At 40.5% G+C, this 27752-nt stretch overlaps 1 protein-coding gene across 2 annotated transcripts in view; it reads right to left on the bottom strand.

Annotated features, from left to right (window-relative positions):
• si:dkey-33c9.6 (active breakpoint cluster region-related protein) overlaps positions 1–27462 on the bottom strand; it is a 34551-nt gene extending 7089 nt beyond the window's left edge. The window contains exons 1-19 of one of the 2 annotated variants that reach the window (XM_061709535.1): positions 27326–27462; positions 27135–27226; positions 25605–25709; positions 20993–21226; positions 16542–16649; positions 15426–15480; positions 15296–15348; positions 15055–15192; positions 13094–13209; positions 12761–12917; positions 12564–12683; positions 12396–12471; positions 8830–8925; positions 8516–8590; positions 8318–8415; positions 4866–4967; positions 3546–3709; positions 1691–1830; positions 220–354 (exon numbers count right to left, since the gene is read on the bottom strand). In XM_061709535.1, coding sequence (XP_061565519.1) covers positions 220–354; positions 1691–1830; positions 3546–3709; positions 4866–4967; positions 8318–8415; positions 8516–8590; positions 8830–8925; positions 12396–12471; positions 12564–12683; positions 12761–12917; positions 13094–13209; positions 15055–15192; positions 15296–15348; positions 15426–15480; positions 16542–16649; positions 20993–21226; positions 25605–25709; positions 27135–27226; positions 27326–27401 — 2140 coding nt within the window. In that variant the 5' untranslated portion in view covers positions 27402–27462. The remainder of the gene's footprint in view (positions 1–219; positions 355–1690; positions 1831–3545; positions 3710–4865; positions 4968–8317; positions 8416–8515; positions 8591–8829; positions 8926–12395; positions 12472–12563; positions 12684–12760; positions 12918–13093; positions 13210–15054; positions 15193–15295; positions 15349–15425; positions 15481–16541; positions 16650–20992; positions 21227–25604; positions 25710–27134; positions 27227–27325) is intronic. The other variant, XM_061709536.1, reaches the window with a different exon arrangement.
• Positions 27463–27752: the final 290 nt, after the last annotated feature.

The following is a 27752-nucleotide window of genomic DNA, read 5'->3' as shown; positions in this document are numbered from 1 at the left end:
TTGGACGGAGCGCTGACGGGAGGGGGAGGAGGGGGCGGGGAATCAAATCTTGCTAGCTCTCCAAAATCAGGGACTATACCTTTAAGCTTCCAGCTCAGTACAAATGATCATAAATGATGTCACAGCGGGTTTGTCCGGCTCTTTTCATACAGTGCAGTTACATGGTTTCAACATGGCCACCAGGGTGAGTGTATGGGCTGTGATGTGTGTTGCTCTTACCCAGAGCTCTGGTCAGGCTCTGAAACAGCTCAGAGGGGATGAGAGGCTCAGGCAGCTCTCGGAAGTACAGTTTGAGGACACCAGAGACAGCGTTCACCTCGGCCCTTCTTATTTTGGTTACCGCTTCCCGCAGATCTGAGAACGACCAACATTGATTATGATCACCACTGCAAGTCATGCATTTCCTCTTTTAAGAGCACAAGAAACTGTATGAACATGCAATGCACTCTAGTTGTAGACCAGTAGTTGTGAGGTTATGAGTCTTAATGTGAATGACTTTCTCTTGCAGGATAAGAATGCATCATTTTGAGCTTCCGTTTAAACCGTTCATAACACAGTAGTTAGAAAGTTACACTTTTGGGAGGGAACATGAGCAAAAATGTTCACGTTAATGAGACATTTCTAGAACAGCTTCCAGCTTCTGAGCTGCGAATAAAGACATGCAGAGTAGAATCCTTCTTATTTTAAGGATAATGGGGCATTTTGTGCCTTTATTGACCAAACGGGAGTTTTTGCAGCTTTCACAATGGGTTGCGTAACAGCTGTCAGCTAAAAAAAGGAGAAAGAGTGTGCAGCCCCTGTGGGAAAAACCTCTAAAACCAGAGTATTTTGATGTGCCGGCTTTAAGTACTGTCTTAAACTTTCACCTAGGCAGAAGTGACGTAATTGTCACCGCTTCTCAACAACAACCATTCATATACAGGACTGTCTCCGAAAATTAGAATAATGTGATAAAGTCCTTTATTTTCTGTAATGCAAAAATGTCATACATTCTGGATTCATTACAAATCAACTGAAATATTACAAGCCTTTTATTATTTTAATATTGTTGATCATGGCTTACAGCTTAAGAAAACTCAAATATCCTATCTAAAGAAATTAGAATATTCTGGGAATCTTAATCTTAAACTGTAAGCCATAATCAGAAATATTAAAATAATAAAAGGCTTGCAATATTTCAGTTGATTTGTAATGAATCCAGAATGTATGACATTTTTGTTTTTTTAATTGCATTACAGAAAATAAAGGACTTTATCACAATATTCTAATTTTCTGAGACAGCCCTGTATGTAGGATTTGCTACAGTGATAAACATGAAGACATCAGAGAAGTGATCTCACTCTCATCTGGTGCTGAATCTCGTATGATGTGACAGAAAAGAGCTGGAGATTCGTGTTAGCAGTGAGTGATGTGCAACTAAAAAGGATATAAAAGGATGTAGACACACTCGTCCAGCAGTTCAGGCTCCTTAGATGAAGACATCTGAGTTCTTACACTGACTGGAGGGTTAAACTTCAATGATGGATTTAAACCTTAAATAAAGTCTACCTATGAAAACTATGAGAAGAACCGAAACTACGATTTCTTCCACATCAAAAAGAAGAAAATCTTTCAAACATGAAACTCGCAAGCTGAAAGTGTCCGTGCTTTAAAGTCGACTCAAACAGTCGACTGTTTTGTGTTTTCTTACTGCTGTCGAACGCAGCTTTGAGGATCCTGACGTCACTGGTGGTCCCTGAAACCCTGTAGATCCCCACCTCGTCCATGCCTCTCCGCTCCACCTCCGTCACGCAGCATTGCACCAGATGAGGAACCAGCACGCCCTCCTGCCTGAGGAGGATTAGAGAGTCGTTATACTTTTTATTTTTGTCTCCTACTTGCCTGACTTCTGCTTCATTTCACCACAAAACCAACTGCTTCTCCTCTGAAAGCCAAGCTGCACAGAAACATGCCCCTCGCTTTCCCTTTTCAAGACACGTGAGAGCCCCGAGTCGGCCCAGACGGGGTCAGCTGTCAGCTTTTCACTGGGACAGGGACTTAGGGCCAGTCCCAATCTCCCCACTAGTCCTACTTTTCAGCACTACCCCTACATTTTGTGCGTTCCCATGAGGGTAGTGGTGTCCCAATTCCTCTTTGCATCTAGGGCTAGTGGACATAACGAGGGCTGGTGTGTATGAATCTAGCCCAGGATTCAGCAACCCAAAATGTTGAAAGAGCCATACCAAAAACACAAAAAACAAATGTGTCTGGAGCAACAAAAAATGAAAAGTCTTGTATAAGCCTTAGAATGAAGGCAACACATGCTGCATGTTTCTATATTAGTAATAACTGGGGGAAGATTTTTTTTTTCATTATGCACTTCGCGAAAAAAGTCGAAATGTCGAGAAAAAAGTAAAAATGTTGAAAAAAAAGTCAAAATTTCGAGAAAAAAGTCGAAATGTCGAGAAAAAAGTCAAAATTTCGAGAAAAAAGTCAAAATTTCGAGAAAAAAGTCGAAATGTCGAGATTAAAAAGGAAAAGAAAAAGAGAGAAAAAAAAGGAAAAAAGAAGAAAAAAAAAGAAAAAAAGAAGAAAAAGAAAGAAAAAAAGAAGAAAAAAAGGAAAAAAAAGAAGAAAAAAAGAAGAAAAAGAAAGAAAAAAAGAAGAAAAAAAGGAAAAAAAAGAAGAAAAAAAGGAAAAAAAAATTCAAACATTTTTGAAAAAGCTCCATGGAGCCACCAGGGCGGCGCTAAAGAGCCGCGGGTTGCCGACCCCTGATCTAGCCCTTCAGAGCATGGGATTTCAGATGCTGACTTCGCGACCGAGGGCTAGAGAAATTTCCCAGAATGCTTTACGTCATCATTTGCAGACTGAATCAAACAAAAAAACATGGTGGACATTTCTAATTTTTAGTGAATAAAATCAATATTTTGAGTTAGTTTCTGCATGAAAATGCGTTTTGATTACATTTCTAGCGAGAAATATATATTTTACTTTCATAATATTCACTCAGTGAATGTATATAATCACTCGCTTGCCCGTTGTTGCAAAGTCTTTTCAGATCTCGGCAGAATAAAGGCTGATTTATGGTTCCGCGTTACACCAACGCAGAGCCTACGGCGCACCGTATGGCGCGCGTCGCCGCGTAACCTACGCCGTAGGCTCGGCGTCGATTTAACGCGGAACCATAAATCACCGGCAGCTCTTCTCATCCCCCAAAAACATCGGAGCAAATTTCTTAACAGGCGTTATTTGGATAAACTGAGCCCAGGTTGGGGATCTTAACGGTTACTTTTACGCCTGAAAAAATATTAAAACTTAATAAAGTGGCATATTAACAGCGCTACAGCAGAAATTAAAACAGCTTCTAGCTCTGGGCTTCCTGATATGGTGTGACGTATGTGCAAACGTAACTACGCAGTCGCTTACGTACCCGAACGTAAACCACGCAGTGACGTAGCAAGTGGTGTCCCAATCCCTAGGGAACATTACAAGGGCCCTACGCCGTGGCTTCATTTTTAGGGCTAGTGGTAGAAAGTAGGGGGGGTATTGGGATTGGCCCTTACTGTGCCACCGTTTCTATGGAGACGGAGAAGACGGGGGACTGTTGGGCTGGGGAGCTGGGCGGCTCCAGCTGATGAGGAGAGAACTTCAGGGACAGCGTCACCTCCACCTGGCCCAGCTGAAGCGTCTGTCGTCTCCATCGCTCACTCAGAGTTGTACACTCCAGCTGAAAAACACACCAAGTAAAATGTCACAAAGCATAAAATCTTACATATGAAATAATTGGATGTTAGAGGGATGAAATGATTAATTCAATATTTGCTAAAAGCTCCACGACAGTCGGTACGACCACATAGCACTGATGTATATTAAACTCAAACCATGGAGTAAGTTTAGAGGAACTTAATAAACTGCATGTTTCACCAAATAAACTGTAGCAGAGGAACCGCTTCTGTTTTATGCTGCTCTATGTTTATGACATATATAAGGTCAAATGTATAATTTATATGCAAATACTGACCGAGACTGTTTTGATTTGTCTAGAAATCTGTGGCTGATCTGATTTCTGTTAACATTTCTGTTTGTATTTCTAGTTTTAAACCCTTAAATGTTATATTATTTATAATCAAATATGAACTAATATGCAGAAAATGCCTTTTCATTTCAAGCATTTATTACATACTGGGCTTAAAAACAACCCAAATGTTGTCATAAACTGTTTCTAACTAATACATTTTTGTATGCTATTATGGATTTCAAATACATTGGGTAATTTTTTATATCACTGTATTTATTCCTTTTTTTATTATTATTTTCTAAATTGAATTTAACTTAATTTAATCTAATTTGATTTAATTTAATTTAACTTTAGTGTGGGTTGTACAGAGGCCCCAGAAGTCTTCATGCACCTCTCTGTTTTCAACAGTAAAACCTCTCTAAATGCACCATTGTGTATTTTAACATAATTTTTCTACCACTCCATTCATATTATTATCATATTTAGCCCTTTTTCCAGGCAAAATTGTGTTTTTTATTCTAAAACTTGCAGATATATTATGCCAGCAGTGAAATGCCGCTCCAGGCCACCGGCTGCAAACCCGAGCTCCAACCATAATCAACCTGTGGTCAACAGTTGTCAGTTTTGACTTCATCAGCCCATCGGATGGAAATTTGTGGTGAGAATGTAATAAATCTCCCAGAAGGCCTTAGGTTTTGGTTTGTCTTTCTACAACTCCCCCACAAAGTTTTCTGGGTCATCAAAGCCTGAAGTTGACCTTCTTTCTTTATGTTTTGTTTCAATGACATTAAAAACTGAAGAAACAAACCCAAACATCAGCCTTTGGATGATTAATGACAGCTCAAACTTTTCTGTATTTTTCTACCTTTACTGTAGTTTTTCCCAGAACAGTATCCTCGTGTTCATCCGACCGATTCACACATAACACCATCATCTTCTCTGCACCATCCACCTGGAAAGACAGTTCCTGTTTGAAAGAAAACATCAAAATCAACACTAAATTCCTCCCAAATCAGCATCAAGAGGGATTCATGTCTCATTTAAAGGGGACCTATTATGAACAACAGGTTTTCTCTTGCTTTAACATATATAAAGTGGTCTCCCCTCAGCCTGAGAAGGAGGAAAGCAACCAAATTCTGCAGTGTCTGTACAGCCGCCCGGATGAGCCGTCTAGTGTGATGTGGCTTCTACCAGCCACTCAGATTCTGCGTATTTTCGTTACGTAACCAAAATGCAAACCACGCCCACAACTATAAAACCATGTAACTGCATGTAATCATCCGACTATTGTAGCACTGCGTGACATTGGACGCTCTCTGTCCATCTCCCTCCAGCAGCTGCCACTTTATTGAGGTTTTTGTAGTGAAATGAGGAGGAATCATAGAGATAACTTCTCATTTCAACTAACTGGATCAGCCGTTCCTCATCCGTGACTGTTTCCTACAGCGCTTTCAACCGGCTTTCAACAGTGTTGGGGGTAACGCGTTACCCCCAACGCAATTACAGTAATGTATTACTATTTGCTGTAACGCAGTAATATAACGCATTACTAATAAATTTTCGGTAATATTTTACTCGTTACAATCTAAGTAACGCGCGTTACAACGCATTTTAACCCGTTTAGCTGTTGTTTTTTAAAGAATTCACCAACACCGCGTCCGCGAGACATCCCGACAACAGAAAAAAGCGTTGGGAACGCGGCGCGGCGGAACGTAGCGCCGCTGGACACTGTTTGTGTGGGGACTGTTTAGCCAGTGAGCAGAGCCGGCAGGGAAAAGTCAACAGTGCGGCGTGTCCGCGTGTAACTTAAATCTACCATGGTCTCAGCGTTAGAGCTCGGCCAAGTGAGGCTTTATTAATATATGGGCTTTATACATTTATTAAATATATATGAGCGCGGAGTCGGCGAGGAGCTGCGCCCGGCGAGGAGCCCGAGCCGGGCTCACAGTCAGTCGCGCTGTGAGAGCGGATTTATGGTTCCGCGTTAAATCGACGCAGAGCTTTCGCCGTAGGGTACGCAGTAGTTCGCGTAACCCACGGCGTATGGCCTGCGTTGGTGTAACGCGGAACCATAAATCAGCCTTAAACCACACCTGCAGCCCATCAGGAGGAGAGGTTAAAACAGCTGCGAGTTGTTGATTGCTGGTACGTTTTGTTAACTCTGAGAGAAATATTGGTTTGTTTGTTAGCTTGCTGGTGTTTTTTTTCTCTCTGGGAGTTATTTATGAAGAAGTTCTGAGTTCCGTGTGAGCAGTATTCGAGTTAAGGGGGGATGAGGGGTGTGGTGATGGCACCCCCCCTGAAATTAAAACGGTCCAAATCACCCCCCCCCCCCCCCCCTGAAATAAAAACAGTCCAAATCATCCCCCCTGAAATAAAAACAGTCCAAATCATCCCCCCTGAAATAAAAACAGTCCAAATCATCCCCCCTGAAATAAAAACGGTCCAAATCATCCCCCCTGAAATAAAAACGGTCCAAATCATCCCCCCTGAAATAAAAACAGTCCAAATCATCCCCCCTGAAATAAAAACGGTCCAAATCATCCCCCCTGAAATAAAAATGGTCCAAATCATCCCCCCCCTGAAATAAAAACGGTCCAAATCATCCCCCCCTGAAATAAAAACGGTCCAAATCATCCCCCCTGTAAAACTGCCATCCCTCCTTTCCATCCCTTATGTCATTTCATCAATGAATGTGGTTTTACTGCTATTTCAACATTTAGAGTCATCACCAGAAAAATAACACCAGAAAAATAACTTATTTGACAATTTTCACCTGTTTCAAGTAAATTTTCACTTGAAATAAGTAGAAAAATCTGCCAGTGGGACAAGATTTATCTTTGTTTGCTAATTTGTTGAAAGTAACTCAAAAGTAATACACAAGTAGTGTAACGCATTACAATTCAGATATAGTAATATTGTAATGTAACTAATTACTTTCAAATGACAGTAACTAGTAATATATAATGTATTATATTTTGGATGTAACTTGCCCAACACTGGCTTTCAATGCGAGCAACAGGAAGAAAATAGAAGCAGGACGTCCGGCAAATGTTCAGCTCAAAACGCTGCATCGCTGCGGCCAGTTAGGACAGTCCAATAGAAAATAAAGCAATGGAATTGATTTTGTCGCTGATGCTCACTCGCATCGCATGCAGTTAGGACACGGTAACTCCGCCGGCCGGAGCTTCCGCCATTTTTTGTATCGCGTCATTCGCGTCATTCAGGCAGCCAATCAGCACAGTGCCTCATTATCATAGCCCCGCCCACTCAGAATCCTGCATACAGGGCCGCCACAAGGGGTGTGCGAACCGTGCGACCGCACGGGGCCTCGCGCCCCAAGGGGCCACGGCTATGGGCCGTTTTTATTTTTTATTTTTTTTATTTTCTAGTTTTTTCCCTTATAAATATCAACAGTCACGTTCCATTACAGACCTAAATGTGTACTAGTCTGTGCATATCAATAAATATATGTGCAATGATGCGCGTGTCTGTTGTTCAATACAACTGATCAGACCAAGTGCAGACACAAGGTGCTCTGATCCAGACGGTGGAGTTGGAACAAACTGTCACACAATGTCGAGAGAACGAGACAGATTCAGGAAATTTAATCAGGGGATGAAAAAAGAAAAAAACTAAAGAAAATGGAAGAGTTTAATGCCTCTCTGAAAGGCTCGTTTGATAAATTTGTTACAAAAATCACCGATCCGACCGGGTCTCAAGCAGCCGCGGGGCCCCGCGTCGAGGCAAGAAATGATGATGAGGCAGGGGAAGGTATCCAGTATTTTGCTAATTGGAGAGTTTAAATTGCGCATATAGACACCCGATCCGACCCGAAAAACCCAAAAAAATTTCGCGAGGGGCCCCCCCCAGCCATTCCGCACAGGGCCTCGCAAATCTCCCAGGCGGCTCTGCCTGCATAGATAATGAGGTTAGAGAATGGGAAGATAAAGACATGGTTTAGAGGCTGAATTTCTAATTTATTTAGCGAAAAACAATCAAAAGCTTGTTTTTAAGACATTCAAGGCCTGTTTTAAAATAGGTATTAGATGCCATAATAGGTCCCCTTTAAGTCTTTCTGCCCTGGCTGCCAGTCGGCTTTAGTCTGAATTTTACTTCCACTGGTGATGTCTAAAGCATAGCGTGACCATGCAGCAGTGCAGACTGCTTTAATCATCTGGGTTGGAGCAACGCCTGACAGCGTGTCAGGATGCCGTCTAGACACGCAGAGGGCCTTCCCTGCCCAGAACTAGCTGGCTAATCACACATTGCACTTGTGTTTTTCTTCTTTTGATTGGTTTGGAGATGTATACACACCTGGTCCCAGTGTGGGTTGAGGCTGTGGAGCAACGAGTGCGTCTGGGCCTGCTTATCATAAAACTCAAACCCGTCCACTTCCACACACACATACACACCTGAGAGAGAGGAAATTCCAAGCAACTCAGTGATGCAAATGAATATTTCTACGTTTCTTACTGTTAAATGTGATCAACGAGTACAAATGAAGACACGTACAAGCTGGTTGCTGTAGGCCAGAAGCTGAATGGATCACGACACTCAAAGTCCCACATAACGACGCCTCGTCGTCTCCTGGTGGGAAAAAAATGTAGGAAATGAAAAAAAATGTCATTTGTAACGTGGTACAGGTGTAAAGAAAAGCATGTGGGAATCATATTTTGAAAAAGGATAGAGTGCAACATGAAAAGATCAAAACCTCACGCAGTGGGTGTAGCTTATATTTCAGACACAGGATGTCACCCTGTGGTGTAAAAAAAAAAAAGAAAGAAAATGAGAGGGGAGCAGAAAACAGGCCGAGGTGACGGTAGTACCGGGCTTAGAGCTGTGGAGAGGCGGCTGCTGGGTCATTCTCAGTTTCACACATGCACTGGTGAGAGTGAGCAAGTCTGGAGGGACGGTTTCGATGTCTGAGAAACAAAACACGACAAATACAGGCACATTTAATCATTTTTCAGCCACTGAAAAAAAAAAAGACTCCAGGGACACAGAGGATTGGGGAAGTTAGTTTCTAACTGTACAACACATGTTGAGCTGCTGCTGACATGTATTGGAAGATTTGAAGTAAAAAAAACAATAAAATAGTCTCTGTAGTGCAAAAGACGAGTATCTCCTACTCCCTGGGGAAATGTCCTGCTGCGGAAATGCATCTCATATGTAACAACTGTGTATTATTCGAGGCGTCCCCAAATGATTTAAAAGGTAAAATCAAAACATATTTTACTTATGAAAGAATCTTCACGATATAAGTGTTGTAATGTAAAAATAAAACAACCTGATCTCACAAAAATCCGTGAAATGCCCACGACCTCTCACCACTATTTTCCGTGGTATATACACGGAAAATTGTATAATTCCGTGTGAGCACCACGGATATTGTACCATGCAAAGTCAATGGGATCCGTTGTCGTGATATATACACGGATTATGACATTATTATTATTTATATATTATTCTTTGTTATAGTGGCTAAATTATGAGTTTTTGTCGCGCAAGGTACTGTTTGTTACTGTCAGTTTGTAAAAGCATGTTTTTAACGCTGTTTTAGCAGTGTTTTATTGAGGTTTTAGTGGGAACACCACGGATATAGTACTATGCGAAGTCAATGGGATCCGTGGTCGTGATATATACACGAATTTACTGTTTTAGCAGTGTTTTATTGAGGTTTTAATGTTGAAATAGGTTGAAATAAAAAAGACTCCAGGGAGTAAATCAAAGAGACAACAAAGATGTTTTTTCTCTAGAATATCAGTTTCACTTTACTTTGAAGGCTTTTTTTCTGAGTTAACATCATGTAGTTCTTGTGCTCTCCCATGCCTACTGTTAGAAACCAGCCGGAGTAAGTTTGTACTCTCTCCCTGGATGACTCTCGCGACAGGCGGGTATCACTTTACAGCAGTATGTCAGGCATGAACGATGGCCGATGACAGCAGGAAGATGAAGTGGACGTGCAGTGGAAGAGGAAACAAGAGAGCAGCAGAGCATAAAAATCAAACAAGAGTAACTCTAGGACCGTGATGTAAAAACAGATTAACCATCATGCCTATGGGGGGGGGCACTCACAACTAAAAATTGCAATAGATCAATTGCATGGCTTTGACAGTTACTAAACTTCATTGGGGGTTTTTGAAACCGTGTACCCCGTACTGCACTTAATGTAGTACACAGTATATACTGCATTCTGGTGGTCTGGTGATTGTTGTCAGCTTATACATGTAGTATACCATCGTAAAAACAACTATGCTGCTGCACAAATGGAAGGTAACACGACCTCCAATCAGCTCTCGCAGTCGTGGAACATTGCATTATGGGATATGTTACATGAGGTAGAAAACTGCTTCATACTGCAGATTGTCTAGTTGTTTGCATACTGCATACTATTTACTACACGGTGGCAAACTCTGTTGTATTCAAAAATGTGCAGTGTTTCTGTTCTGTTGGTATTGCTTTTGGTGAATTGGTTGATCAAAGTTTCTTGAATAAAGTTTGTTGTGGTAGCATCATCATGACTACCAATTAAAAACCAGTAGCTTCTCTTATGAAAGTTTGTCATTCAAATTGTTTCAATGTTTTGTGATGTCACTTTCACTGCTTCTGGTCAGTCCGCTGGTGATCCCACGTGTAATAATGAGTTCATTATTTAATCCCAAATAACAGTTTTGCTGTTTTAATTTGTATTTTTGTTTCATTTAACGGCTTGTTCCTCTGTATTTATTATTTCTAACAACAAAGCCTAAAGAAATGTGCATCTTTTTCATTTATTTATTTTTGTGTGAGTAAATGTGCATTGATGGGTAATGATTTCAATACATCAATACAAGTACTCTGCTATCTGGAATGGGTACAATGCACCTAAAAAAGCAAGATGGGTGGACATGAAACATTACTGCTAAAAGTCAGTTAAAATAAATGACCTATTCACAATGTTGAGCCTGATAGTGATCTAGTTCATTTAGAGCATTGACTGTACAATTACTGGACAAACCCTCTGTGGTGTCAGTTGTGTTATTTTTAAATAAATAAAGGAATACAAATGAATTAACCAATCTCAAAAAACAAAAAAAGCAAAAGTGATTGTTGATGAGGAAGTGATTATAGCTTGCAAGGCACTAGCCCTACAGTTAATCAAAAGTAAAAGCCTCTAATTATACTTAAGTACACAGCTTTATAAAATGAAACTGTTTTTTTAACCAGGCAGGAAATAAGTTTACTCCTTTTGTAAAGTTGGATGTTTTAAGATGGAAGTCGGTGGAGATTGAGTTGCTTTTGAAGTCCAAGTGGTCAAGGAACTGCAACTCTTGTATTTTTTGTTTCACAAAGGCTTCAACCCACAAGTTGGAACGTTGACGCCTGGTTTATATCTCATTCTCATTCAGTGTCACTTCTGTTTGCAAAAACATAAAAATAAGAGGAAGAAAAGCCCAAAGTAATAGCCAAAGCGAAACCTCTTGCTTCCCGGGACTGAAGAGTGACATCACTGTGGCCCCTTCTTCCAAAATCAGCTAAATTCAGTCATTTCCCCTCAGATGGTAAAGTAGTTGCGTTTTTCTGTCACAGACTAACAAGGCAATTTGATCAATTTTACATGTGCTTAAAGTGTCTGAGAAGTACAATATAAACATAGCAGGCACGTTCTTCCTTATCTCTTCTCGTAAAGGCAGCTAAACGTTATTTCCAGTACTAGTCATGTGCAGATGTGTGGCTCCTCAGAGCCGTCTGCTTGCAGACTTTGGCGGCTGGATGCAAGATTAAAATTTGCATTTGAGCCTTTAGGGGAAGCACTCAAAGAGCCATATTTAGGTGTTTTATGAGTGTGTGTGTGTGTGTGTATGTTTTGATATCATAATGGGGACCAAAGTCTGACATGACACTAATCTATGAGGACTTCCTGTACAAGCGTGCTCCAAATTGTGGTTCCAACCAGTTCATTTATTTTAAGGGTTGAGACATTGTTTAAAGGTTTGAATAACGTAGGCAGGGGTGGCACGGTGGAGCATATGTCCTTTTACACACTGAACACTCTTCTGACTATTGCTATGGACACATAAACAGAGTATAGTCATTTAGTACATGAAAAATGTGATAGTAGATATAAATGGATTTTTTTTTTTTTTAAATCGTAAATCGAATGAGACAGGTACGCTTGAATGACAGCATTGTACTTTTCTTCAGGTTAGTTTGAAATAAACAATTCTTATTACATTAAGAAAGTAGTAAAACTTTGTTTTTTTTAGTCACTGGTGATTACATTTTAGATACAGTTTCATGATAAATAACATGCTTCTCAGCTTTAACTGTGTTTATACACCTAAAACTATCATACCAGATTAAAAGTAGCTCTACTTAAGGCCTCCAGGATATTTCAGCGCTGTAAACTCACTGTCTTTGGTAAGTTTGTGGATGGCTTCTCTCCATTCCTCTAATTCGTACAGAGAGGAGAAGAGCAGCGTTTGACTCTACGGGGAAACAAGCAGAGCAGGAAATTATTCAAGACAGGTAATGCGATGCTAAACATGTCGGGGTGTGCAGCTTGTGTGCTTTTGCATGCCTTTCCGCTGGGGCTGTGCAGCTCAAGCCTGTGAACAGGGGAGTGTGTGAGCAGCATCAGCTCCATCTGTTCCAGTTTCTTCCTGTTGCGTCCCGCTAACGTCTGGCTCCTGGGTCCCTTCTTCATACAGAGAAGTGTTTACACTCACTCATCAGTTTTAGTTCATCACACTGTTCATCGGTTTGTACAACACGCACCATGTTTTGTTGCAGCTGCTTCCGTAGCAGGTGCATCTTGGTTCTTATCGACTGTAAGCGGACGTGTATGTCAGGCGGTCGTTGCTGGTACAGAACACAGTGAAGTCTGAGGCCAGCGAGAGGGAGATACCAGCAGAACCTGTACTGGCTCTGCTTCCTTGAAGAAACACAAAAACAACCTTGCATGATTTATTTCTTTACACAGGTTTAAACAAACAAAGCGTGTTCTTTGTATGTTCTGAATGAGAACAAAGCTGAGTATTGTGGGTGCTGGTTTACTACTGTTACACATTAACAGGACCCGGACCACGACGGCCCCCAGCCTGCACTCACCCCCAGGCTGCATGTTTGAATCTGGTGCACAGAAGAAGGTCGGTGTAGAGGAAGAGGTGTCGTAGTTCACCTTCGCTCGCATCCACCACGAAGCTATCACGCATCAGCTGGCGCCTCTGGGAGAACACACAAACACACACTAGCAGCTTTCCCACTATCACGCCAAAGCAGAGTGTACTGAAGCCGAGCCGGGACAGTTCCTGTCCCCAGTACTCGAGTTGTAAAAGAAAATCAGGGGGGATGGTGGATTTTATCCTATGGGGACAGATAATTTGTGCTGATTACAAATAATATAATATATTACAAATAATAGCGCTGACCAAAACACCTGCAGAAATACTGCGGGAATGACATAGCAGCAGTTAAATGCAGCCTTCTGTAAGCTTTAAATATCCACTGGGCTTACATCAAATACATCAACACACAACAATAAAAAACACTTTTCTGAACTTATCAATATGACTCTGTCCTTCACAGGATAAGTAAAATGGATCACTGCAAAAACTCAAAATCTTAACAAGAATATTTGTCTTATTTCTAGTTAAAATGTCTCATTTTAGTAAAAGAAATCTCATTACATTTAAAACAAGACTCATCACTGGAAAAAACAACAATTTTCACCTGTTTCAAGTAGATTTTCACTTGAAATAAGTAGAAAAATCTGCCAGTGGAACAAGATTTTTTTGCTTATAATAAGAAGATAAATCTTGTCCCACAGGCAGATTTTCCTACTTATTTCAAGGTAAAATTTACTTGAAACAGGTGAAAATTGTCAAATAAGTTATTTTTCTGGTGTTATTTTTCTGGTGATGACTCTAAATGTTGAAATAGCAGTAAAACCACATTCATTGATTAAATGACATAAGGGATGGAAAGGGGGGATGGCAGTTTTACAGGGGAGATGATTTTAACCATTTTTATTTCAGAGGGGATGTCATCCCCCCTCATGCCCCCTCATCTCCAGTACTGCCTGTCCCGTTGTTACTTCCAGTGCTTAACAGAGCTGAAACAGGCCAACCAGGGCCTCACTTTGGGTCTAATAAGCAGGCCGTAGGGGCTGTAGGCTTCTCTCTGGTTTATCTAATGATAAAAAACAGGGTTTATGACACGCTTACTTAGGTGCGGCAGATAAAGTTTTAGATTAAGTCCCATTTTCTTTTGCATCATCTCTCTGCTGCCTGTGCATGTGTATCCCTGTCATGCAATGCTTATATTTGCTTTATGAAACTGACTCTTCGTGCTTTCCCAGTTTTGCGTTTTCTTCTGCTGCTGACCTTCTTCAACTGAACCCCGACGGTATCAGATTCAGCTCATGATTCTCGGCTTCTGCCACTTTGACAAACTCTGTTTTTGTTACAAATCTTTAGATTATAGGCGGTTGCTGAATATTTGATAGCTATGCTGGTTTTAAATTACTTTAAAACCATCTTTTAAATGGTACATTGTTCACCATTGCCCTTGGAGTTGTTGAGCCGGATTCTGTTTTTCTTTTAAGCAGCAGACTGGTATGCTCAGACTACGCTGTTTTAGTATGTCTATTAAATAAAGCACTGATCCTGATGAAGCTGCAGCAACAGTTCTTTACTACCTTGCGTTATGAGCCAGCCTAACAATTCAGGGAACTAGACGGGGTCTGTTTGTTTTGTGACTTCCCAACTGTTATCATCTTCCCTGAAGTCCTTTCCTCCAACTACATTAGCTGTTTGCTTGGTGAAAATGGTGATACTGATTCACCAAAGTCCTTTGTTCATGGAGAAATAATCCCATTTGTTCAGTCTCGACTGTTTCGGCAAGCGATTCAGCTCATAATAAACTCTGGTGTGGGTTCTGCTCCACACGCCTGCAGCTCTGCATCATCAAGATTCTGAGTTAACCATGCAGGAAGGAAAGGAGCCCATGCAGTGTATCGAATGTTTCTCCCGGCCCATTTCACCTGCGTTTTCACTCGACAGCACACTCACCATGCCATGACTGAGCGTCACCTCTCGTTTACACTGTGAACTCTCGTTGACTCCAGACAGAAAGCTGCGAGACAGCCTGAGAGCTTCCTGTAGAGCTACAAAATCTCTGTGTTCCTCTGGTGTCGACTTCAGAAGTTCCTACGAGACAACAGAGACGGGTTACATCATCACATGAACAGAAACTGCTGCACCGGGCTGTATATATGTTGGGTATGAGGGTGATAAATGTTTGCTCCCTCACCTGCAGGGCTAATATTGTCTTGGTAACTCTGTCCAAAGGTTTGTACAGTAGAGCTGGAAAGGGAAAAACAGCCGTCAGACCCTGACGGACAAAACCATGTCCTGCAAAAACATTCACCTACAATACATACCTTCAAACGTGTATTTAGTCCGGGCTTTGTCTGCACCGTTGTTGGCCATCATTCTCTGGAACGACAACAGATTAAAGCCCTGTGTCAGTTCCAGAGCTGGGTAGAGGAGCCAAAAATTACACTCAAGTAAAAGTACTGTTACTTCAGAATAATATGACTCTAGAAGTAAAAAGTATTCATCCAAATAATTACTTGAATAAAAGTAAAAAAGTACTTGGTGAAAAAACTACTCAAGTACTGAGTAACTGTTGAGTAACGTCTGATTTATTTTTTTAACACAACCATTCAAACAGACAAAAGTATAAATAATAATCTTCAGGGAAATTAAATCAATAAAATAATAAAATAAAATAAATAAAAAATAAAAAATAGCTTAAATTAAAATAATCTTAAAGTAAATTCAAGTACTTTAATAAATAATAAAATAAATAAAATAATAACAGAATAAAAAAATAAATTAAGCACAAGTAGCACAAAATGTCAAACCTTTGTACTTTTCTTTTTTAACCAGGCAGAACTAGAACAAGCATGAACTCATAGAAACTCTGTGTGTGTTTGAGTCTGTGTAAATGTGACAAAACATGCAAAAACAAAAATCTTTCCCAAAGAATCACCCAGTGATGTCATGAGATTGACGCGTACGTGGATAAAAGGGATAAAAGAAAAGTAACAGCTCAACGTAGCCTAATGTAACGGAGTAAGAGGAACAGTTTCTTCTTCACAAATCTACTCAAGTAAAAGTAAAAAGTATAGTGATCCAAAACTACTCCTAAAAGTACAACATTTCCCAAAACTTACTCAAGTAAATGTAACGGAGTAAATGTAACTCGTTACTACCAGCTCTGGTCAGTTCCTCCTCTTAGTCCTACCAGCTGGATTTACGTGGCAGAAATATGCTGGGACGCTGTGCCTTTTCTTTTTTATTAATTAAAGAGTCTTTTAACGACTACTGCTTTATTACAAATGAAAATAGGCAACATAATCCACCCAGCAGGATGTTAAACTGAGGGGTAGGGCCAAGTAGGGTACATTAGATTACACCAAGCTGTCATGAATAAAGCATTTTAGATGTGTAGTCATCTTTGCATCCATGCAAACATGAAGGTGTTTTTGTACCTCTGCAAGAGTTCGAAAGCGAGGATCGGACTGCGTGCACTTCCTGACGATGTCAACAGCTTTCTCGTAGTTTTCAATGAAGCCTCCGTACAGGCCAATCTGGTTCACCTGCAAAAACGACAGAAAGGGGGTTTTGAAGGACAAATTTACAGTGTCTTTAAACCTCACACTTCTCCTCTGCACTCGCTGACCATACAACAACTCGCCCTATAAAATATGACGGGTACATACAATGTGTTTACAGCAGCTCCATGTTGCATTTCAAAAGGAGTGAGAGAAGAAACCCTGAGTGCGTGAAAAGGCCTGTTGGATAACCATGACCAACGGGCTCCGATAAAGAATCCCTCGACCCTAATCTTAATATATCCAACTTTACAACGGAAATAGATTTCACATCCATCAGCTAGGGATGCAAATTATCGATTATTTCATTAATTGATAGTTGATAACCTTATCGATCGATCATCGATTAGTTGATAAGCGGCGTTTTTCCCCCATCTGAGATACAAACATAATTTTTTTTGCTTATATAAAATACAAAGGACATTTTAATGTATTCCTTAATCAAATATTTATTTGATACAAAAGTAACAAAAAGACATTTTTGTACCACAAGGAATATAATATAAAGTGCACTTCAAGGCTATTAGTAGTAGCAGAAGCCATAATAGTGTCATTTGTGTCAAGCAAATTTTAAGTTATAGTTACGTTTTAAGTTAGAGTTTTGGCAGTGTTCAAAATAAAATTATGAGACCTGCTGTATTGGAGCACATTTTCTTTTAGTTAAAACTGTAGCGGGGACAGATGTTTAGAGGAACCTATGTATGTACCGGGTGAAGGCTGATTTATGGTTCCGCGTTACAACAACGCAGAGCCAAGAAGGTCCTGGGTTCGATTCCCGCCGGGGACGCTGTCGGCGCTGAAGTGCGTGTTAGTTCCCCCATGACTTCAGCACCCACACCCTGGGTGGGGTTGGCGAAAGGATCTTTCTGTGTGGAGTTTGCATGTTCTCCCCGTGTTCCCCTGGGTAGCTAATGGGAGCTACCCTCACAAAAACATGCACACAGTCCTGGGCTACACATGCCCCCTTTGGCCAACCGGGGCGCCAGATGGGGTGGGGAGGATCCGGCCGGAATAACGTGATCCTTCCACGCGCTACGTTCGGCCGGAGAAGCCCCACCCTGTCTGGTGAAAAGATGCGGCCTGCTCACTTCTCAGGTTAAGGATTCAATTCAATTCAATTCAATTCAATTTTATTTATATAGCGTCTAATACAACAGAGTTGTCTCTAGACGCTTTACAGAGACCCATACCCAGAACATGACCCCCGAGCAGTTATTACATAAACAATGGCAGGTAAAAACTCCCCTAGTGGGAGAAAAACCTTAAGCCAAACAGCGGCAAGGAAAAACTCCCCTTTAGGAGGGAAGAAACCTTGAGCAGGACCAGGCTCATAAGGGGGGACCCTCCTGCCGAGGGCCAGACTGGTGGGTCAGGGACGGCAACAGCACAGCAGGCAGGTGGAATCAGCAACGGGATGACCAGGGGTGGGGACCGCAGGCCAGCACGCAGCTCCCGAAGCTCCGGCCCAATCAGCAAGTCCCAGGTTGGGGTGCAGGGTCAGGGAAAGACTTGTGCTCCGTAATGCAAGCTACAAGCCACCCACGACCACCTGCAGGTTCCGGTGTCCGGCAAAGGATGCTGCAACATGGACAAAAGAGAGAAAAGGGAGGAGAAGGGGGGGCCAGCACAAGAAACTACAGGAGCGACTCTGACACACTAAAGTTTACACTACCTAGAGATTTACCAACGCCAGCTAGAGGTTTACTAACTATAGGCTTTACTAAACAGAAATGTTTTAAGTTTAGTTTTAAAGGTGGAGGTGGTGTCAGCCTCCTTAACCCAGATTGGAAGTTGGTTCCATAGTAGTGGTGCCTGATAGCAGAACGCCCGCCCTCCAAATCTACATTTAGATACTCTAGGAACTACGAGTAAACCTGCACTCTGAGAACGGAGAGCTCTGACAGGAACATAAGGCACTATCAGGTCTTGCAAATAATGCGGAGCTAAGCCGTTTTGGGCTTTATACGCAAGTAATAGAATTTTAAACTGGATTCTGAATTTTACGGGTAACCAATGGAGCGACGCTAACACTGGAGAGACGTGGTCTCTCCTGCTAATTCCTGTCAGTACTCGTGCTGCTGCATTTTGGATCAGCTGGAGCCTATTCAGCAAATTACTTGGACATCCTGCTAACAACACATTACAGTAATCTAGTCTAGAAGATACAAACGCATGAACTAGTTTTTCTGCATCACTCTGCGAGAGGATTTTCCTAATCTTTGCAATATTACGGAGATGGAAAAAGGAGGAGACCTGAGCTCAGTGCAGGGCCCTCCCAGGGTTGGTAGAGGATGGCAATGCACAGGACTGTTAGGTAGGAGCACTGGGTGATAAAATGGGGACAAAACCGGGATAAAAAAAAAAAAAAAAAAAGATTAATTGTAATCGTTAATTTTAATCGGGTAATTTCATAACGGCAATTAATCGAAAATCGATTAATTATTAACATCCCTAGTAATCAGCACAAATTATCTGTCCCCATATGATAAAATCCACCACTCCCCCTGATTTCTTTTTACAACTCGAGTACTGGATGTAGCTGATCTGGCTATTATCCCCCACTTGGCTGTGGGAGCTCAGGTAGAAAACTCCCTGCTCGTCAGCGTCAGAGCTGCTCTCCAACCGTGTCTGGTGCAGGCCGCTCCAGCTGAGCCCCCTGGTGGGACTGCAGCTAGGCCAGCCAGCTGCTGGATGGCTGTAGTAGCTCCAGCAGGACTCAGTCAACGCTCCAGCAGTCCTTGTTTCAGTAGCGGCATCTGTTGTAAGTATGAGTGGACAGATTCCATCATTTGTCCATTTTCTGGATTAACTGAAGCTTGGTAATGTGACTTTCCCAGAACTTAGACAAGTGGTCTTTAAACCCATTCTTCGGAAACCTTACAGGTGACATCACCGAGAGTTTAGTCCAGTCTGCTTTCACACATTCCAGTGAAAAAGATGCAAGTTAGCCTCATTAAGGACCATTCTGGTTGAGCGTGCAGACTGGTCACAGACAAAAAGTGCCAACAGTCAGCGAAGTACTCAATCATTATATGTGAACAAGTCAAAGGTCCTTGCCAACAAGCCATCTGTGACTGCTGATTGGTATCTACGCACAACAAATATCTGTAGTCATTTGAGGAATCCCCAGTCGAGTTGCAGCCAAGAGAGTAAGGAAAGGTTAATGTACCCATAAGGACGATTGTCCCACAAAGCAAAGAGGAAACGTTGTAATCATTCAACCTAACACAACTCACCATTTTATTATTAGGGCCGAGCAGTTACAGTGCAAAGGCCCTATTGTATCTGTAGGAATTTTTATTCTTTCCTTTTATTCTTTCTTTCTTTCTTCCGACGAAATGAGGGCCTTTTTGCACCCTTAAACGTGCCCAAAAAGTCACCAAATTTTGCACCAAGCCAGGCCTGGTGAAAAATTTGATATTTAATGGTTTGCATTAATGGGCGTGGCCTAACGGCTCAACAGCGCCCCCTAGAAAACTTTGTGCCTCAAGCCCCACAATACGGTTTGACGTACATGCACGAAAATCGCTACACACCTGTATCATGTCGCAACTTAAAGAAAAGTCTCTTGGTGCCATGGCCAAAACCCAACAGGAAGTCGGCCATTTTGAATTAATCGTGTAATTTTGGCACAATTTATGCCATTTCTTTGGCAGTTAATACGGCCCAAACCGTAATGTGCACCCAGGTGTGTTATACATCAAAATGTGCGTCTCCGTCCTGCGACGATGGGCATTACTTTTCTCAGTCAAAAGCGTTGCCGTGGCGAGGCTAGACGCCAAAAAGTGCGCCCACCCTTCATCTGATTGGTCGATATGTGATACTTCCGATTTTCTGCAATAACTTTTGAATGGTTTGACATAGAGAGTCGTGGGTGGTGTCATTTCTGATATGCTTATGATGATAAGTTGAGTTTTATGTAGACAGCAAAGGCACTTTTTATAGTATTATTGACCTAGGAACCCGGGGGGGGGAGGGGGGGGGTGGCCATGAGTGCGAGGGCCCGTTCATCTCTGCTTTCAGCTTTAATTTTGAGTTTGAATTTCTCTTTCTTACATAGGACTTTTTAACTCTCACTATATATATATACATACATATATATATCTATTTTGTTTTATTCTTTTTAACATATGTCTGTCTTTAATTCTGCTTTTAAACTATTTGACTTTATAATGCATTTTTTACAATTTATGTAAAACACTTTGAATTGCGTTGTACATGAAATGTCCGATACAAATGAACTGGGCGGCCCTTCTGTACACCTTAAATTGTCAGAGCATTGTCATGCATGCAGACTGAAAACCTGTGCAAAATAAAAGCAAACTTACCACCTTCAGGAAAAGGTCTCCCACCTCCAAATGGAAGTGTGTGAGCCTCGTCCCTGTTCCTTCCTCACCGCTGAGCTCCGTCTGGCAGGGAGCACTCAGACGGGTCTTCAGGCTTGAGAAGAAGTTCTGGTGAACCTCTCTGAGCTCAGGAACCTGGTAGAAAACAGTCTGGATCTGTTGACTGGACAGCACTGGCTGGGAAGTCCCAGCAGACGCCCGCAGAGCCTTCATGGGCTACAGAGATAGACATATATTTAAAAAAAACATAATTAGGAAGTTCAAGCTGAAATTTAGGCCAAAAATAGATGGAAAAACATGTAGAATGCAGAAGATAAAAAAGAGAAATGGTCTGTGGTGAATGTGTACAAAAATAATGACGCATGGGGACAGTAACACGTGTGCAAAGTTTCCCTCGTGCACATTCAGAAGTATCTCTACTTTGACTAACAAGCCCATGCATTCATTTCCCTACATCAACAAACACAACAAGCGTTCCCCCATCAACACAGAAAATGCACTGGCTTTAATTTCTTAACTTTTTCCTTTATATTCTATTAAATGAGTGCATGGGAAGAATGGAGGTGTTGCAGTAACTGGACCATGAATTTATTGTGGTACTCCTCATTGCACCATCATTTCCTGCTGCTAAGAGGAAATCTGGGATCTGACAGACACCACTTGACAAAGCATACAGTTTTACCTTCAGCACAATTCTCAGTGCACTATAGTATTTAAATAACTTTGACCACAATGATGAAGGACTTCACAATACAAAAAGTTAGGAATATCTCACATTTTATGATGTCATGGTTATCATGATGTTGTCTAGTGCAGGGGTCCTCTTTTTTTCTCTTTTTTTTCTTTTTCTTTTTTTCTCTTTTTTTCTCTTTTTTTTCTCTTTTTTCTCTCTTTTTTCTTTTTCTTTTCCTTTTTAATCTCAAAATTTCAACTTTTTTTCTCAAAATTTTGACTTTTTTCTCGATATTTCGCCTTTTTCTTGGGATTGTACTTCAACATTAATCTCGACATTCTGACTTTTTTCTCAAAATTTTGACTTTTTTCTTGACATTTCGACTTTTTTCTCAACATTTCGACTTTTTTCTCAAGATTGTACTTCAACATTAATCTCGACATTTCGCCTTTTTTCTCGACATTTCGACTTTTTTCTTGAAGTGCATAATGAAAAAAAAAAATCTTCCCCCAGTTATAACTAATATAGAAACATGCAGCATGTGTTGTCTAAGGCTTATACAAGACTTTTCATTTTTTGCGGCTCCAGACATATTTGTTTTTTGTGTTTTTGGTCCAATAGGGCTCTTTCAACATTTTGGGTTGAGTGCAAACATGCTTAACACATATCATGGAAGATGAGTGTGAATAGTCATATTGTGCAGCTGCAGGAGGTAACAGTCAGAAATGAAGTGGGAGTGGGTGTGAAACATACAGCCCAGTGGCAAATGGTGAAGCAGTTTTTACACTGTAGACAGATATTTAATTATTATTAGATTCTGTTCTGTGGCCAAGCGACGTTTCACTGCTTCCTTGCCTGGTGCATGCAAACAGAAACACTTTAGTTGAGGTCTTTATACATGAAAATACATCATTTAAAGATGGACAATGTGTGTGTGTTATTGCACTACTGTTCAGTAGTTTTTAAGTAAAAAAAAAGTGTATAAAGCGCAGTGCAGCATCGCAAGGTGATCCCAAACCCGACTATCTAAAGCCCCACACACTTCATTCAGCTCCGTGGCAGCTTTATCTCAGCTCACTGTGCTGTGTGAATCGTTTGGAGGCAGAACCGCAGCATTTTTTGTTACGCCTCTGTTCAGCTTTATGAGGTTGTAGCGGGTTAATTCAGGGCTAAATGAGTGTTGTGTGAATGCAAAATGTCTGCAAACTTCATAGACCAAGCCAAAACAACTAGCCATGTCACAGGCAGGCAAAAAAAACCCCACTTTTTGTTAAAAATACCAGCAGGTTTTCAATAAAAGTGACTAGAAGTCACGTTTCCTTTACCACGAGAATTGCACAAAACCTTAATATAGCAAAGAAAATTCCGTCATGCAAACATCTCAAATTTAAAATATACAAATTCAAATATGCAAAAAACTTTTTATGCTTTTGCAAGGGGGTTTTCAGACGTGTCGATAGTCCAGTTTATCATAGAAGTGTAACGTAAATACTTCTTCGCTGTTGCATGTCTCCAGTAGCGCTGGATGTGACATAGCAATCGATCTAAAGCAGGGTTGTCAAATGTGCGGTCCGAGAGAGGTTTTCATGCGGCCCGCGAGAAGTTTCCAACGCAAAAAAACGAAATGTTAATTTACTAAAAAGGAAGGCAAAAATAATTGCCATGAATCGCAGCATATCCGATAATATATTTCTTCTACAAATCCATCGTTATTCCACAAAGAGAGCAGTTTTCGCCATTTTTTTAGTTTTCTAGAATGCATTTGCCGATTTTATTTCTTTGTAGACGGTCGTTTATTTTTATTAACTGACTACTATTATATATTTTCGCTGGAAAAATATCACTGCTAAAAAAGATGATAGAAGATATTTATTCTGAGAATTTCCGTTTTGAATACGAGGATAGTGACAAAGTAAAACAGTTAAAAAAGAAGTGCTGACTTTTTCGGCACACTGGCGTAAATATCCGCGCCAATTTTTAAAAATAAATACACTTAATTGTACTGGAAAAATCTCTAAATCACAAAGAAACACTCTCGGATGTAATAAGAAAGATTTAGCTTTTAATTAAATTTCCTATAAAAAAGCGAAATATAAAAATAATCATACTTGTTTCTGTTTATCTTTGTAGAATGATATTAAAAGTATCTTACATAATTTGAAAAAAAACGTGAAATTTCAAGAAAAGATCCTGAAGAAATATATTTTACAGTGTAAACAAAGTGCATATTTCCTTTAAAATTAACTAAACTGATATTGGATTAGATAACAATAGTAAAAAAATAGAATTAGAGAAAACATTTTCCGCACCGTTTTTGTTATTTTGAGTGTGCGGCCCGCGAGAAAAAAATTGGTCAAATCCGGCCCGCCAAGCAAAATGAGTTTGACACCCCTGATCTAAAGTCATCAAACTCTAGTTTCCAGTTGTTATTAGCCTCATTAATACGATGTAGTTGAGCTATAACCCTTCTTAATCACTATGCATAGCTGCATTACGTGAGGGCTTTGCCTCTGAACAATGATTGGAATGATCAACCTTTTTCTTCTGTTCACAACTTCCACAAGCGGCAGTTGCAATAATTTGTCCAAAACCAAACGTTACGGAGTGATAACGGAGAGCTCTGCTCATAAAAAGAATGGAAACACCGACCCCAGCAGTGGTATCTTTTTTAGCTATTTCAGAATTGTTGCTTTAGTTTTGTGAAAAACCTGATAAAAGATCCACCTACAGAGACAGAAACCAGCTCCAGGATGATTCCCAAAGCTGCAGAAACTGTTTCTCTATTCATGAAGAATGTTGCACAACCTTTGTAAACTAGAGAAGGTTTTCTAAACTAAATTATTAGAATAGTCTACAGTTCTTTTGAAACCATAAATATATATAATCATTTTTATTTTTGAAACACAATCCCAGAAAACTGCAGGTTATTGAAACTCAAATTCAATCAAGGTTTCCCACAATTCCACACGCTGGAACATGAATTTTGTGCATTTATCCGTACTCTACTGTACGTCTCTAGTTTTCAGTGATCTTCTTTTGCATCTTGCTGTATGCTTTATATGCAAAGCCCTTTGAACTGCCTTGTACATGAAATGTGCTCCACTAATACACCTGCTTTGCCTTTGAAGATGACGGCTACATACAGTATAACCAGTACTGGAGTTGAGGGGGGACGAGGGGGGATGGCATCCCCCCCTGAAATAAAAACGGTCCAAATCATCCCCCCTGTAAAACTGCCATCCCTCCTTTCCATCCCTTATGTCATTTCATCAATGAATGCAGTTTTACTGCTATTTCAACATTTAGAGTCATCACCAGAAAAATAACACCAGAAAAATAACTTATTTGACAATTTTCACCTGTTTCAAGTAAATTTCCACTTGAAATAAGTAGAAAAATCTGCCAGTGGGACAAGATTACAAGCAAAGAAATCTTGTTCCACTGGCAGATTTTTCTACTTATTTTAAGTGAAAATCTACTTGAAACAGGTGGAAATTGTTGTTTTTTCCAGTGATGAGTCTTGTTTTAAGTGTAATGAGATTTTTTTACTAAAATTAGATATTTTAACTAGAAATAAGACAAATATTCTTGTTAAGATTGTGAGTTTTTGCAATGATCCATGTTACTTATCCTGTGAAGGACAGAGTCATATTGATAAGTTCAGAAAAGTGTTTTTTATTGTTGTGTTTTGATGTATTTGATGTAAGCCCAGTGGATATTTAAAGCTTACAGAAGGCTGCATTTAACTGCTGCTATGTCATTCCTGCAGTATTTCTGCAGCTGTTTTGGTCAGTGCTATTATTTGTAATATATTATATTATTTGTAATCAGCACAAATTATCTGTCCCCATATGATAAAATCCCCCATCCCCCCTGATATTTTTTACAACTGGAGTACTGCATATAATGTGTGAGTGTTACCATCAGCAGGGCATCCAGCTCCATGAGATAAACCTCCTCGCTCGCCAGGATTCCCTTCAGGACCACAAGCCTCGTCTCCAACATTTCCTCCGGGGTGCACGGTGTCTGACAAATGCAGATTGAACAAAATGTTACAGTACATCGCAGTTATTTGCAGATCTTATTCAATTTCTGTCTGAAACTTCATGACCACATTAATCCATTCAGGTATTATCGATACCGTCTTCTCCCTTTTCAGAAGGGGTCTGTGTGTGTGTGTGTGTGTGTGTGTGTGAACGTGTTCATTAATTTGTTTCATTACTATCTCAAGAGAAATGAAAGAAAAAGTAGGAAGTTCTGCAATAATCCCAGCATGAACTGAAAGCACTGAGGCTAACTCTTCCGGTCCTATTGTCATCAATGTAAAAAATAAATGTCTTTTAATACCTTGACATTTCTGCCACCACCAGTGTGGTTTGAGGTTTGTGCTATGTAAGATAAAATGCTGATTTTAGTCTTTAACTTAATAAAGCATTGTTATCAAAGAGGGACTGCACTAAAGGCAGAGGTGGTAGTAACGAGTTACATTTACTCTTTTACATTTACTTGAGTAAGTTTTGGGAAATGTTGTACTTTTAGGAGTAGTTTTGGATCACTATACTTTTTACTTTTACTTGAGTAGATTTGGGAAGAAGAAACTGTTCCTCTTACTCCGTTACATTAGGCTACGTTGAGCTGTTACTTTTCTTTTATCCCTTTTATCCACGTACGCGTCAATCTCATGACATCACTGGGTGATTCTTTGGTAAAAATGTTTGTTTTTGCATGTTTTGTCACATTTACACAGACTCAAACACACACAGAGTTTCTATGAGTTCATGTTTGTTCTAGTTCTGCCTGGTTAAAAAAGAAAAGTACAAAGGCTTGAAATTTTGTGCTACTTTTGCTTAATTTATTTTTTTTCATTCTGTTATTTTATTTATTTTATCATTTATTAAAGTTCTTGAATTTACTTTAAGCTTATATTAATTTCAGCTATTTTTTATCAATTTTAATTAATTTTATTATTTTATTGATTTAATTTGCCTGAAGATGATTATTTTGTACTTTTGTCTGTTTGAATGGTTGTGTTAAAAAATATATCAGACGTTACTCAACAGTTACTCAGTACTTGAGTAGTTTTTTCACCAAGTACTTTTTTATTTTTACTCAATTATTTGGATGACTACTTTTTACTTCTACTTGAGTCATATTATTCTGAAGTAACAGTACTTTTACTTGAGTGTAATTTTTGAGTTATTAGAAGATTATATGTTGCTCTTAATTGTAGGGTATTATTGCTCACAGCATTAAAAGCAAAAAGTCCCTTTGGTGCCTCTCATACCCCCATCTGGCCTTGGATCCTTCTCAGTTTTCCTCCTGGTGTTATGAAAATTAAATGAGAGAGAGACTGAACGCCCCACTAGAGCAAAAACAAGAAACCTTAGAAGGTCCGGGTGAGTGATGGGAAACACTTGTGGATGTGGATGAAACAAACGCGCACTCACTCACCGGGATGTCTGGGAAGTCGACGCTCTCGGCGTTGAGCGGAGAAACCGCCTCCTCCTGGAAAACGTCCTCCTCCATCACCTCTCTTTCTTCCACTGGAACAAACGCAAACAATTAAGCTCCCCACGACTTCAAATACTACAACTCCCGTGATGAAAGGCTGCTGAAAAAGCACAAATATGTAGTTATTATACCGGGAGGGAGAGCGATGGACGCACCTGGGACTTGGTGCGCGTGCAGGTACCGCCGCGCCTCCAGGTACAGGTCCATGCCGGCCAGGGAGACGCCGAGCTGGAGCACAAAAAAACTTCCTCTTTTCTGTCAATGAGCTCAAAACAGGAAAATGCAGCTTCCTTGTCCGCGTGAAACCTCGTTAAAGTCGGATTTATGGTTCCGCGTTAAATCGACGCAGAGCCTACGGCGTAGGGTAGGCCTACGCCGTAGACTTCTGTATCGGTGTGACGCGGAACCATAAATCATGCTGCGTTCCATTTACCTCGGATATCGAAACTCGGAACTGGGAATGACGTCACAGCCGAGTTATCAGCGTTCCAGTTACAAAGTAGGTAAAAAAGTTTGTAGTTCGCATATACCACATGAAACATGTAAATTACACTATAG

This window comes from Cololabis saira, chromosome 20, assembly GCF_033807715.1.
Source record: "Cololabis saira isolate AMF1-May2022 chromosome 20, fColSai1.1, whole genome shotgun sequence".
NCBI lineage: Eukaryota > Metazoa > Chordata > Actinopteri > Beloniformes > Belonidae > Cololabis > Cololabis saira.
This window is presented reverse-complemented; position numbering and strand designations above follow the sequence as displayed.